Source organism: Zalophus californianus, chromosome 9 (assembly GCF_009762305.2).
Source record: "Zalophus californianus isolate mZalCal1 chromosome 9, mZalCal1.pri.v2, whole genome shotgun sequence".
NCBI classification, from domain to species: domain Eukaryota; kingdom Metazoa; phylum Chordata; class Mammalia; order Carnivora; family Otariidae; genus Zalophus; species Zalophus californianus.
In genome coordinates this window covers 15581126-15596510 of record NC_045603.1, presented here as the reverse complement: position 1 = coordinate 15596510, position 15385 = coordinate 15581126, and the positions used below count along the sequence as shown (strand labels likewise).

Here is a 15385-nt window from a genome sequence, read left to right as displayed (position 1 = left end):
ATGTATGTTTAAGATAGGAATGGTAAAAAGAACAGTATGCTCAAATGCTTCGTTCTTACCTTGCTTTAATAGGTGAGTTTGCTGACTGTCCCCATGAGCATACTGTAAAATACCAGTCCCTTGAGAGCAACCTGTTAGTATTTGAAACATAGTAAAATTACTTAAATCCCAAGTCGTATGTATTAAGACAACAAACCTAATTTTTAGTAATAGTAAGGGCATTTATGCTTTTCAGGACTAAACCTCAATCCTTCATATGAACCAAAAATCACATGCCCAAATCAGGAAAATTTAAACTTAAGGTCATAGAAATGTTGACTTTGGGTTCAAAGGCAAAATCACTGATAATCATTTTCTAAAAAACATTCCTTTACTGAGTAACAATTAGACCCTTGACCCTGGAAGCAAAATACAGAGCAACAGTGAGCTATATATCGTCCTTCCCCTTCTGTCCCTTTAGCCCACGTTCTTCCCTCAGTGCCTGTCCAAAACGTATGTCCTTGGGGAGAAGTGGAGGAGGGTCTGCGGATGAGAATTAAACAATTCAAAGCACACAAAGAGGAGGAAGTACAAGGTGGCAGTTACCTAGCCTAAGCGATTACATTAACCCCTCTAAAAAGAAACAACATTACAGGAGAATGGGTTGGCACAGAAAGTAGGTTCTAGAGTAACATTTTTGTCAGTGTGTACAGATTATGGACAAATATGAACATTCTAGCCCCTACAGAGAAGTCACCTCATGGTCTGAACAAGGCAATCTACTTATTTTTTATTGTAATTTCATGCTCATCAAGTTCCTCTGGATAAAGAATTCAGCTTTTCAGGTACTCAAAATTGGGAAAGTGAATGTCCTGATCAGGGATGAGGGCTTCCATCCCTGGAAAGGGATACCTCCACCATAAATAATAAACTAGTGTTCTCTGTTGAAACAGATTTTTTAAAGATTAAATTTATTTGTCAGAGAAAGAGCGGGGAGAGAAAGAGAGGGAGAGAGCACAAGGAGGGAGAGTGGCAGGCGGAGGTAGAAGCAGGCTCCCCCACTGAGCAGGGAGCCCGATGCAGGACTCGATCCCAGGACCCTGGGATCATGACCTGAGCCGAAGGCAGCCGCTTAACCGACTGAGCCACCCAGGCGCCCCTGATATTTTAAATTACATGGTTGTGTGTGTGTGTGTGTGTGTGTGTGTGTTGATTGATTCATTTAGGGGGAAGTGCAGAGGGAGAGAGAGAATCTTAAGCAGGCTCCACAACCAGTGTGGAGCCTGATGCAGGGCTCACTCAATCTCATGACCCTGAGATCATGACCTGGGCCAAAATCAAGAATCGGATGCTTAACTGACTGAGCCACCCAGGTGCCCCTAAATCACATGAGTTTTAAACTTCTAGTCTGCCAGTCACAGGATGGTCACCTCTAATTATACTAAAAACACTCAGTTCTTGGACTTGTTGAAGATCAGATTCTGGACTATAGCAAATTCACCACTGAATGGTGCTATTCCTGGTTTTACCATCAGCAGGGCTTCCCCCAATAGTGATAATTGCTGTCTTGCATTATTGTACAAGATTATTTAAAACTTCACACAACAATGTGAATGTACTTAATTCCACTGAATTGTACATTTAAAATGGTTAAACACTAAGTTTTATGTTACACATATTTTGCTATCAAGAAAACTTCAACAGGGGCACTTGGGTGGCTCTGTCGGTTGAGCATTGGACTCTTGGTTTCTGCTCGGGTCATGATCTCGAGATCGAGCCCTGCATCAGGCTCCCCACTCAGCAGGGAGTCTGCTTGGGATTCCCTTCATCTCCCTCTGTCCCTCCCCCTGCTCACATACACATTCTCTCTAAAATAAATAAATTAAAAAAAAAAAGGAAACTTCAACAAATACATTTTCAATTATCATATTTAGTCGTACCTTATACATTTGTTGAGTGCTCCTTTATGCTAGAGATTATACTAGGTACTAGGGATACAAATATTACTAAGACATGAGGTCTTGTCTTCAAGGGGACTGTGAAGTCCAAGTAGAAGGTGACAGATACATAAAACCACTAAGTACAAATAAGTGTTATTATAATGGCTCTGGGATGGAAGTTGTTACAGCATACAATGAAGACACTGAGGAAGGAAAAGTCAATTTTACTGGAAGATTCAGAGGTAGGCTAAATCACAGACTAGTCACCTCATTTTCTCAACTTCATCAATTTTATTCCTCTTCCAGTTCTAAGACAAATGAGAATAATCTCATAAAAAAAAAAATACTGAGTGAAAGCAGCCAGATACAAAAAAGAATACAAACTACAGGATTCTATAAAGTTCAAAAATGGGCAAAAAATTATAGTATTAGAAATCAGGAGAATGATTACTTTTTTAAAGATGAGGGGGTAAATTAATAAGCTCAATAAATACATTCAGAATTTCCTTAAATAGCAGTTTATTTCTTTAGAGAGTTAAATAATAAGCAGGCACTTAGAATCTTCCTGTGTCCCTAAATTCATGAATATCTCAACTACCTATAACTTCCCCATAAAAATGCAGTAAATTGGGGCACCTGGGTGGCTCAGTCATCAAGCATCTGCCTTTGGCTCAGGTCATGATCCCAGCGTCCTGGGATGGAGCCCCACATAGGGCTCCCTGCTCAGTGGGGAGCCTGCTTCTCCCTCCCCCTGCTTGTGCGTGCTCTCTCTCTCTCTCAAATAAAGATTTTATTTATTTGAGAGAGAGAGACAGAGATAGTGAAAGAGATAGTGAAAAGAGAGCATGAGTGGGGAGGAGAGGGAGAGCAGGAAGCCCAATGGGGTTCGATCCCAGGACCTTGGAATCATGGTCTGAGCCAAAGGCAGACACTTAACTAACAGAGCCACCCAGGTGCCCCAAATAAATAAAATGTTTTAAAAAAATTCTAACTCTAAGCTACTGTGGGGGGAAAATGCATAGAAAAGATATTCAAAGGAAACATACCAAAATTTAATAGTAACTATCTCTACTGGATGGAACTGTGGGTGATTTTTATTTTTCTTCTTTTCTATTTTTCTGAATTTCCTAAATTGTATATAGTGAATTGGTTTTTTTTTAAGCAGTTTTGAGGTGTAATTTACATAACATAAAATTCACCTGTTTTGAGTATACAGTTCAATAAATTTTAGTAAATTTACAGAGTGTGTAATCATTTGCACAATCCAGTTTTAGAACATTTTCATGCCCATTGCATTCATTCTCATTCCTACCCCTAAACCTAAGGTAACCATTAACTTACTTCATTTTAAAGAAATGCCTTTTCTAGATAATTCATATAAATGGAATTGTGCAGTATGTGGTCTTTTATGTCTGGATTCTTTAACCTCACATAGTATTTTTGAGGTCTATCCATGTTGTAGCATGTACCAGCACTTTATTCCTTCTTATGGATTAATATTCCATTGAATGGATGTGCCACATTTTGACTATTATAAATAAAGCTATCATAAACATTCTTATGATTCTTAAGACTTTGTGTAGATATATGTTTTCATTTCTTTTGGATAGATACTCAGGAATGGAATTTCTGGGTTATATGCTAAATTTATGTTTAGCTTTTAAGAAACTGCCAATCTGTTTCCCAAAGTGGCTGTACCATTTTACAGACCACCTCTCAACAACATATGAGGGTTCCAGTCTCTTCACATCCTCCATAACACTTGTTATTGTCTGTCATTTTTTAGATACTCGAGTGGGTACAGGGTAACAAACTCACCCAAGTTTGTCCGGGATTTTTCAAGTGTTAGCACTGCAAGTCTCATGTCTCAGGAAACCCCTCAATCCCAGGTAATCAGTGATAGTTGGTTACCCTCAGTGGGAAGTCTCTTAGTGGTTTTGATTTGCATTTCCCTAAGGACTAATAATGTTGAAAGGGTATTTTTAATAGAAAAAAATTAAATAAATACAAACATATTACTATTGTAAAGAGATTGTGATTTGTTTTATTGTAAGAACAAAAATACTGGGGCGCCTGGGTGGCTTAGTCATTAAGTGTCTGCCTTTGGCTCGGGTCATGATCCCAGGCTCCTGGGATCGGGCCCCGCATCCGGCTCCCCACTCTGCGAGAAGCCTGCTTCTCCCTCTCCTGCTCCCCCTGCTTGTGTTCCCTCTCTGGCTGTCTCTCTCTCTGTCAAATAAATAAAAATAAAATCTCTTCAAAAAAAAAAAAAAGAACAAAATACTTCAAGTCATCTGTGTACAAGTTATAAAGAATCTTGCCCTTTGATATGCCTTGTGAGACACTGTAAAATAAAAGTCTACAAACAGGGTTAAGTAGAGGGTATAAAGGGATATGCTTCAGAAATATCCAAGTCCTTTCAAATGGAACAGAAACTAGAGGGAAGAGAAATGCTTAATAGCATAGTCCAAATCCTCAGGATTGTTCCACAATCACTCCCATTTCCAGGTCCACAATGCTTTCTCCTTCATCTGCCTACCCAAATGCTACCCCATCCCACCATCTTCCAAGAAAACTTCTGTAGTTTTCCTTCAGCTCTCAATGACTGTTTCTTTTCTTATTGCATGTGGAAGCAGCATCTTACAATTTATAATTTTTTTCATTTGTGTTTCTCTTCCCCCCATTTACACTTGAAAGCCTCACAGCACCTAACTACAGAGTGTGTTACAGGCAACTATTTACATGATTAGAGTACTTCAAGATTTATTAATCCTATTATATCATAAAATATCATGTATATCTGTAAAGCAAAATTATTCCAATTCAACTTGCTACCATGGTTAGTTTTTGCAGATAACTCCAAATAATGAATACAGATTTGAGTGGACCAAGAAGCAGTATGAACCATCACTATCCATTAGTTGGGTATCTGGAACCTGTTGCTTCCTACCCTTCTGTTACCTGCCTGTTATTTATGTGCTTCACAGAACTTCTGTCCCTCAAATTCATGTATGGACAGAGGAAGCAGGCTGTGAACTGAACAAGGGATCTGACAAAACTATTGAATTGATATCCTGATGGAAGTTCAAAATGTAGCTCTGAGAAGAACACGTCTGAAGTATACTGCCATCACTGACCTACTACCAGACCGCTAAGTGAGACACGTTCCAGTAAAAAAATGCTTTATCTTTTAAACACTATATATGGCATTACATTTGCGGGGGGCGGGGGGCAATAAGAACTTCTGAACTAGTCAGACCTGGATCTGAATTTTAGCTCAACTACTTACTAACTGTGGGATTGGGATCTTGATTAAGTTACCTAACCTTTCTTGGCCTATTTCCACCACCACCTCCCCAGATTATTGTGAGAATGTGGCCAAAAATCCCCTTGTACTGGGCATAAGGTAGATAGTCAAAATGTGAGTGCTCTGTTCCTTTCTCCTTAATCTAATTGTTGGAGAAAAAAAATATATGCTCTCAAAAGGATACCGAGTATTTCTGAATAAGAAAGTTCAATTTTTTAAAGGTTTTGTTCTCAATATCAATTTTAAACATGTGACTTTTTGGAAAAAAATAAGCATTCCTCAAATGCTGCCTTGTTTTTAATCAAATTAATTAGCCTCATGATATTTTGGTTAGAACCTTTAAAAACTGATACAATGATTCAAATTTCCAGTACTGGCTTCTTGACATTATTAATATCATACATTAAGAATATATGTGGCAACAAAGTATATATCATATGGAAAATCACTACAAACAAGACTAGAAGGAAAAGCTCATGTGCAAAAAGACTATAAAGGCCCTATGTATGTGTATGATAAATCTTTTGACCATATTCACAGGACCACTGACCTTAACTAAATACCTTATACCTGATATGTACCTAAAGAAAGTACAAAATAATGAGCCTTCAGAAAATGGGATATTTGAGTTTCATCTTACCCTTAAAATTGCCCTCCTCAATATCATGCAGCCATCAAAAAAAAAAAAATGAAATCTTGCCATTTGCAACGACATGAATGGAACTAGAGGGTATTATGCTAAGTGAAATAAGTCAATCAGAGAAAGACAAGTATCATATGATCTCACTGATATGAGAAATTTGAGAAACAAGACAGAGGATCATAGGGGAAGGAAGGGAAAAATGAAACAAGATGAAACCAGAGAGGGAGACAAACCATTAGAGACTCTTAATCTCAGGAAACAAACTGAGGGTTGCTGGAGTGGAGGGGTTTGGAAGGGATGGGGTGGCTGGGTGATGCATAATGGGGAGGGTATGTACTATGATGAGCGCTGTGAATTGTGTACGACTGATGAATTACAGACCTGTGCCCCTGAAACAAATAATACATTATATGTTAATTAAAAAAAATTGCCCTCTTCATTCAGTTTGCAAGATCTTTACTTTGAGCTAAATTCTACTACATGTAATGATGCTTTCCATCTCCAAAATGTCACTAATGGAATGACGGGGTGTGTGTGTGTGTGTGTGTGTGTGTGTGTGTGTGTGTGTGTGTGTGTGTGTGTGTGTGTGTGTGTGTGTGTGTGTGTGTGTGTGTGTGTGTGTGTGTGTGTGTGTGTGTGTGTGTGTGTGTGTGTGTGTGTGTGTGTGTGTGTATACATGTATGCAGAAAAAACATTATAGTGAGCTTTAATAAAAAATATATTTGATTATTAATCTCTTTATGTGGCTAAGTACAAAAATTTCCTTTTCACTTACTTCCACTGCTGCTACAACCTGGAATATTTTCTCCAGAAGAATACCCCATGAGGCCTCCATTCCCATTAGGATTAGAAGGCACTGATGCAAGAAGACCTAAAGGGAAAAAATTTCCTATTAAATTATGATCAAGATCAAATTCAAGGATAGGTACATAAACACCTGCCAAAGAAACAAACCAAACGTAATTAATGACATACCTAGTCCTCTATATCGTGAAAGCTGCTGATAGATCTGCTTCATCCTCTCAATATTCAAACGGCTTGCCTCAGCATGATTCACCATTGGTTTAGGATAATTAACTCCTATCAAACATTTGGCTACCTTTTGGATACCTTCTGGTGCATTCCAGGGATCATAGATATATTTTGCAGGGAAACCTCTTAGTACAGGCAAATAACGCCTTTTGGGAGAAGGAAGAAAAATTATTAATAAAATGAACTACAAGCAAATTATAACAAACTATTAGCTATGAATGACCAAAATCAAGTCAATACCATTTAATGATTTGTTTACCTATCTCCTCATCTCTGCTGCCCATCATGAGTGGGGAAAACCTTAAGTGTTGCTTAAACATGAAAAGCTCTTCCTGGATTAGTTATTCCAAACTGAATAATAATCACCCTTGATTTACCTGATATAGTCTCCATTGGGATCTGTTCTCCTACCAAAACCAACAGGGCAATAGCAGTGAAAAAACTGTTGGAAAAAGGAACTACAAGACAGCCACATCCAACTTCCAGCATTTATGCTCCAATCTGCATCAAGCAATAATTCTTCAAATACCTTCAGAAGTAACAGTAACCAATTAGTTTGTACACATATAATTCTCAAAGCAAGCATTTTCCAGGTCTCTGTAGATCAAAAGTCAAGGCAAAGAAAATCTAGCACAGAACTGTAAAATTAAACATTCCAAAGTTAGCCTCCTTGTCAGTGTTCTGTTCTGTAATGAGTTATTTCAGGGAAAGAAAAAGGTCAGTAATATAAGTGAATTAACCTTTCTAGTCTTTGCTGTGTTACTGAGGGGGGAGGGTAAAATAATGACTCAAGTCACTGATTCATTTAAAAAAGGGAAGAAAAAAAGCAGTAAATACTTTCAAGAAAGGAAAGATGCTATCAAATAAATCACTAACAAAAACTGAGAAGCCTGGTATACTGGCCTACATATAGGGAGCACCCAAATAAAAATGACTTTTAAAAATGCACTCGTGAAAAAATCCAAAAAAACAAAAAATACACTAGTGAAAAAGCACACACAAAAAAAACACTAGCATTACAGAGTTTAAATTTGGAATTCCTTGACCAAAAGGGAAAAAGATTTAAAATGCCTTTTTATAAAATTCATTAAGTGTTTACTATACATCCACCTCATGTACAACTTTGTAAAAGGAAATACAGGAGATGCAAAAAAAAAAAAAGGGATCAGAAATGGTCCTTGGATAGGGGAAATATATGATATAGACAGGAAGGTAAAACAAGTCCTATTATATATAACCACAAGATGATGTCACAAAATGTAGTATGCTTCACTTTACATAATCATTAAAAAGTTATAATATAGTGAGGCAAAATGATATATATTTTAAATTTTATAATATAAATTCGTGATTTCTAAGAATTCTTGGGCAAATCTTTTTGTAACAGAAATGATCATCTATAAATATGTTAATCCAATGAGTCCAGAGTGTTAAACCTTATAGTTCCCTCTATGGCTAGGCTGGTTCAGTCTCTGAAATGACTTGAGGTTATAATCAAACCAGTTTTCACCATTTTTCCTGTCTGATTACACCATTCTGCTCTCAATGAGTGTGCCTGTATTAGGGAATTAAATTCTTTACCTGCTGAGAAAAATTAGACTATAAATGAATCTAAGTAACAGACAACTTCTAGGAATTGTTTTAATAAGGTATAGGCTCAAAATAAGACTCTGCTACATTAGTTAGAAGAATACTCACCTTCATTCCTTCTTCCCAACTAATCCACAGGTCACCTCGGGTCAGGAAGCAAGCCACTGCATGTCTGGCTAAATGGTGAATCCAACCCTCCTGACGAAGCTGTGTCATGATGGCATCAATCCATGGAAAGCCTGTCCGGCCTTCTGCCCATTTTGCTAAAGCCTCAGGATTCTTATCCCAAGGAATCTGAACACAGATGGGATTTCCTTCCATTTTATCAAAGCGTGGATTATTTGTTGCTGCTGTATAGAAAAATTCACGCCATAACAGTTGCCCATAAAGGGAAAGGGGAGGGGAACTGTTCTTCTTTACCTAAGGTTAAAAAGCAAAGAAGTATTACCAGCAATTTTTTAAAGAAGTATTTTGAAAAATTAGCTTCAGTTTTAGGTAATACCTTTTTGTAGAGATCTGTTAGCTTGAAGTAAAATAGTCGACATGACAAACAACCAAATCGGAGATAAGGGCTGAGTCCAGTAGGGCTAGCAAGCAGGGAATTTGCATTCATTCGAGGTCTTTCAAAGTTTGCTACCCAAGCCTGAAAACACACAGAGAGAATTATGCTGGCTAATTGCCTTTTCCATTTTAGAAGAGTGTTTAAAACTGACATACTTTTTTTTTAAAAAGTTACATAGTTCTTGGGGAATAAAATTTTATTATCCCAGTCACAAACACGTTTTAATAAACACAACAGAATAAAAGTGAGCATTCTTTTGTTTCAGCCATCCTCATGTAGCACATACTCATGTGAAATAAATTATCTTCAAATTCCTAACACCAAGCTGAGACACTTACAACCTATCTCCTTGACACTGAGGTAAAGGTGAAACAGAAGAACTTTATCTTAGCTTCAAAGTTATGGTCATCAGATACCAGCTTACACAGAAAGAACAGAAGAGATAGTATTGGTAGTAGCTAAAGAAGAAATAGTCAGCAGAGGAGGAAAAACGTATTTAAATGAGGCGATGGTTGTTAATTTTCAAACACTTAGGTCTATGCTATTTTAACTATTTCTCTCAATTCTTCTTTTCAACAGACTATTTTTAGTTTTTAAAAAAGAGTGAAATTATTTTTTAAATGCCAGTTTGGAAATACAAGCATGACCTATATTATCATACTTTTCTTTCCAAATGCCTTTCCAAACGTGTAAGTGCTTCAGTTTCTCCGCCTGGCCATACTGCAGAGGGCAAGCCATCTGTATCAAAACCTAAAATAAAACAAAACAAAACAAAAACAGAAAAAAGAAAAAGATATTCTTCTGTAACTAAAATAATTTTTATTGAACCACAATAATTGGGAAAAAATACTTCACAGAAAAATTCTAACAGTAGCATAAAAATGAACTGAGGGCCCTGGATAGGTCTTCACATATAAGGATATAATATGGTCTCTATTCTTTAGGACAAACATCTTAAGGTGATTAACAGATCACATTTATAGCACACATAATGCACAGATTTAACACTTCTTAGTTTAAGAGTTTCTTTTAGATTTTTTCTCCTTTCTTTCCCTCTTAATGCAAAATACTTTACATATCAAATTAGAAGTGAGATTTTCTGAGTGATTTATTAACTCTCAAGCTTCATTTATACCTACCTAATTCTTCTAATGAAGGGACTCCATATTTCTCATCATGGTCATCAGAAAGAGGAGTTGTGCACTTTTCTATCACTTCGGAAGTAATCGTCTCTACTGGTATCTCTAGTGGTTCCATTTTGCTGATGAGAGTCTGGAATCTCTTATAAGTAAGAGGTGGTTGTCCACCATTGAGTTCTATGATCCTATTACAAAGTTAGTAAAGTGCAAAAAAAAGTTAGTAAAATGCAGTTAGTATGAAGAAATGACAATATATTTTGATTGATAACTTCTGAAAATGCTTAAAATCAGAAAACAAAAATTAATTACTTGACTTCCAGGAGGATATAAGCTTCTCTTATGACCAAGAAACTTATTAAAATGCCTAATGAATCGAAAAATTATTCTCTTCATTTTCTAGACATCTGCTATGTGTCAAAAATATACAGCATGCAAGTAACAAAACCTTTAAGACAAAGGGTATTATTTAGTATCTATGAGTGAAAAAAACAAGTGGTTAAATCAGCCTAAAAGTAATAACATAAAAATAACATAAATGAAAAGGTAAAAAAAAATATTACAACGCAGCTCAAAGAATCTCTTAATCATCAGTAAAAACCAAACCAGACCAATATTATATTGAGGTGCAATAAAGCAAGTCTTATTAATTACGATTCTATATACCATAGTGATAATCACTTGCTACTTTCTGTTGTGCTCATCATGCCTTTGTTAAATATGTCAGCATATGTATCTTACGGACATACTTTAAATTTCCCTCCTCCTTTTTAATGTACTGTTCGAATCAGTTTGCTAGTATTTTGTGAGGATTTTTGCATCTATATTCATGAGAGATATTGACCTATAGTTCTCTTTTTTTATGGTGTCTTTATCTAGTTTGGTATCAGGCTGATACTGGCCTCACAGAATGAATTTGGAAGTGAAATTAAGAAAAGAATCTCATTTACAATTGCACCAAAAAAAAAATCTTTTTTTTATAAACTTAATCAAAGAGGTGAAAGACTTGTACTCCAAAAACTATAAAAACTGACAAAAGAAATTCAAGATGACACAAAGAAATGGAAAGACACTCCATGCTCATGGGCTGAAAGAACAAATACTGATGGGCCACCTGGGTGGCTCAGTCAAAAGAGTGTGCAATTCTTGATGTTGGGGGGAGTTCCACGTTGGGTGTAGAGATTACATAAACAAACTTAAAAAAATTAACACAAAAGATATTGTTAAAATGTCTACACTACTCAAAGCAATATACACATTTAATGCAACCCCTATCAAAATATCAACAGCATTTTTCACAGAGCGAGAACAAACAATTCTAAAGTTTGTATGGAACCACAAAAGACCTCGAATAGCCAAAGCAATCTTGAAAAAGAAAAACAAAACTGGAGGTATCACAATTCCAAATTTCAAGTTATATTACAACATAGTAGTAATTAAAACAGTATGGTACTGGCATAAAAAGAGACACACAGATCAGTGGAATAGAAGAGAAAACCCAGAAATAAACCCACAATTACATATGGTCAGTTAATCATCAACAAAGGAAGAATGAATATACAATGGGAAAAAGTCTCTTCAATAAATGGTGTTAAGGCTGTGGGGCGGAGGCGGCGGAGAGGCCTGCAGCAGCAGGGAGTGGTGGGACCCGGAGCGGGTGCTGGAGCCCAGCCGAGCCGAGCCGGAGTGGGCGGCGCAGGCCAGCGCGGCAAGCAGCCACCATGTCGATGTTCCGGAAACTGTTCAGGGCAGGAGGGGGCAAGGCCGGCAAGGGCGGCCCGACCCTTCAGGATAACATCCAGCGGCTGCGGGACACGGAGGAGATGCTAAGTAAGAAGCAGGAATTCCTGGAGACTAAGATGGAGCAGGAGCTGACCGCCGCCAAGAAGCACGGCACCAAAAACAAACGCGAACTAGAACAAATATAGAATTATTTGGAACCACAAAAGACTTGAATAACCAGAGCAATCTTGAGAAAGAACAAAGCCAGAGGCATCACACTTCCTGATTTCAAACTATACTACAAAGCTGTAGTGATGAAAACAGTGTGGTATTGGCATAAAAACAGACACACAGATCAATGGAATAGAATAGAGAGCCCAGAAATAAACCCACAAATTGACTATATATGGTCAACTAAAATTAATAAATAAATAAATGGTGTTAAGAAAACTGGACAGCTACATGCAAAAAAATGTAACATGCAAAAGAATGGACAGCTACATGCAAAAGAATGTAACTGGACCACTTTCTTGCACCATACACGAAAATAAACTCAAAACCAATTAAAGACCTAAATGTGAGACCTGAAACCGAAACAATCCTTGAAGAGAGCACAGGCAGTAATTACTTTGACATCGGCTGTAGCAACACTTTTCTAGATATGTCTCCTCAGGCAAGGGAAATAAAAGCAAAAATAAGCTACTGGGACTACATGAAAATAAAATGCTTCTGCAAAGGAAACAATCAACAAAACTAAGTCAACCTACTGAATGGGAGAAGATATTTGCAAACGACGTATCTGATAAAGGGTTGGTATCCAAAATCTATAAAGAACTTATAAAACTCATGGAACACTGCACCAAAAACTAATGATGTAATATATGGTGATTAACATAACAATAAAAAAATTAAAAAAAAAAAACCTCAACACCCAAAAAACAAATAATCCAGTTAAAAATGGGCAGAACACACGAACATTTTTCCAAAGAAGACATCCAGATGGCCAACAGACACATGAAGAGATGCTCAGTATCACTCATCATCAGGGAAACGTAAATCAAAACTACAATGAGGTATCACCCCACACCTGTCAGAATGGATAAAATTAAAAACACAAGAAACAAGTGTTGGTGAGGATGTGGAGAAAAGGGAATCTTCTTGCACTCTTGGTGGGAATGCAAATTAGTGCAGTCACTGTGTAAAACGGTATGGAGTTTCCCCAAAAAGTTAGAAATAGAATTACCCTAAGATCCAGTAATTGCACTACTGGGTATTTACCCCCCAAATACAAAAACACTAATTCAAAGGGATATATGCACCCCTACATTTATAGCAGCATTATTTACAATAGCCAAACTATGGAAGCAGTCCAAGTATCCATCGATAGATGAATGGACAAAGATGTGGTATGTATGTATGTATGTATGTGTGTGTGTGTGTGTGTGTGTGTATGTGTGTATATATATATATATAAAATGGAATATTATTCAGTCATAAAAAAGAATGAAATCTTGCCATTTGCAACAACATGGACAGAGCTAGCGAGTGTGATGCTAAGTGGAATATATCAGTCAGAGAAAGACAAATACCAAATGATTTCATATGTGGAACGTAAGAAAAAAACAAACAAGCGGGCAGGGTGGGGGGAAGAGACAAATCAAGGAACAGACTCTTAACTACAGAGAACAAACTGATGGTTACCAGAGGGGAGGTGAAGCGGGATATGGGGTAAATAGGTGATGGGGATTAAAGAGTACACTTTTATCGTGATGAAAAAAATAAAATAAAAAAAAGTACATTTTTCATTATTCCACACATAATTACATATAAATTGTATGTATAGAAAGTAAACACCACAAAAACTATCCTCTCTGCTATTAGTAGTTTTGTTTCAGTGTAATAGTTTGAGTTTATACATAGGATCATAATGAAACTTATGGACTGTGGTTATACTGCAGTGATACTAGGGAAGACACTGCTAATTATAGAACTTAAGCAAAATAAAGACCTGAGAAAAATGTTTTCTGTATGTTACATTTTTATATGATGAATTATATATGGTAAATATTCACATTCAATCCACTAACCAATCCAATTATATACATAACACTAAATTTCCCACTTAGATGTATGCAACTGCTCTTACCCTATTTTGCTTCTGATGGGGTTTGGGACAGGTTGCCCCAAAATATGTCACTTTGGCATATTGGTTACTTTGAATTAAAATTACTTAAGAAACAGTCAGTATAATAAGGAACTCTGACCCTGCTCTGTCTCCCTGAAAGCAAGAAATAAATTCTCTATGTGAAGGGTACTTTCCCAGGACCTGGAGAGTAAAAGATATCCTTATCACCTGAGACAGGTTAATTCAGGCCTGAGAAGGCTGTATAAACTTCATACATTTGCTACCCTAAACCCAAACTTATTTGTCTCGGCATTTCTTCACTAACTTACTTTTTTTTTTTTGTCTAAAAGGTGTAAAACCTGCCTGCTTTGCTCACTTCTTTCAGTCTCATATCCTGGACATATGAATTAAATTTATTTTTCTCCTGTTAATCTGTCTTAAGTCAATTTAATTATTAGACCAGCCAGGAAGTTAGAAGGGAAAAAAGGAAAGTCCTGCCCCCCCCACAAATATACTTCCTTCTTGCTATCAGCTTCCTAAAGTTAAGAAAACTGGTAAACTAGAAGGCAAGTTTATTTTCAAGAGATATATGACTTCTGATAGCAAGTAAGATGCCTGCCTGAAATCAAGCCACAGTTTTTCCATACGTTTGGAAAAGTGAAATAAAATTAACTAGTTTGTCATGTAATTTATAGAATTAGCTTTAACTAGATAAAATGAATAAAAGCAAAATAATTTAAAAGGTACATAAATTATGAGATTTCAAGTTCAGCACTCGTGAAGACAACAGTATGCCAAAAGTTACTAAGTTCATGAATCTTCTGAACCTTCAAAACTCAAAGCATATAATAATTCCTAAATTTAAACTTGACCACAGAATCTTTTTTTGGACAAATCATCACCAAGAAATGGTATTTCAAGAAATACACTTTGAGAAATAAGATATTATGCCACTGTTCAGAGGACTACAGCTATAGAAAGGAGTATTACATGTAATTGGCAATTGGACTTAAAATCCAGATCGACAAGATGAACACACATGAAATAAAAAAACTTCATGCAATCGTACTAAATATATCACAGCATTTCATGGTTGTGTGTCATATAAACTATGAAATTAATATTGCTAAGAGCCCAGAGAGGCAAGACCACAGGCTGAGGTAAATTTTGTGATACTCTTAACAGTTTGAAACTGAAATTCTAAGTATTTTTATCTTATGCACTCACTACATCTGTAATTTTGGCATCTGTCATTGAGTCAATTAAAAAATCAGAGCAGTTAAATAAAATGCTAAGGGTTTGACATATTCATTTAATTCTCCCATAATTCTATTATGTATATGTTGTTC

The 15385-nt window shown here is 36.5% G+C and overlaps 1 protein-coding gene across 5 annotated transcripts in view; it reads right to left on the bottom strand.

Moving 5' to 3' along the window:
• CRY1 (cryptochrome circadian regulator 1) overlaps positions 1-15385 on the bottom strand; it is a 120209-nt gene that overhangs the window by 12259 nt on the left and 92565 nt on the right. For all 5 annotated transcript variants that reach the window (XR_003519699.2, XR_003519700.2, XM_027592210.1 and 2 more), the window contains exons 4-11: positions 10193-10377; positions 9715-9803; positions 8994-9134; positions 8600-8911; positions 7279-7430; positions 6845-7047; positions 6645-6740; positions 60-131 (exon numbers count right to left, since the gene is read on the bottom strand). Coding sequence is in view for 3 of the 5 variants with exons in the window: in XM_027592210.1 (XP_027448011.1) it covers positions 60-131; positions 6645-6740; positions 6845-7047; positions 7279-7430; positions 8600-8911; positions 8994-9134; positions 9715-9803; positions 10193-10377 (1250 nt within the window). In the remaining 2 variants the exon portion in view is untranslated. The remainder of the gene's footprint in view (positions 1-59; positions 132-6644; positions 6741-6844; positions 7048-7278; positions 7431-8599; positions 8912-8993; positions 9135-9714; positions 9804-10192; positions 10378-15385) is intronic.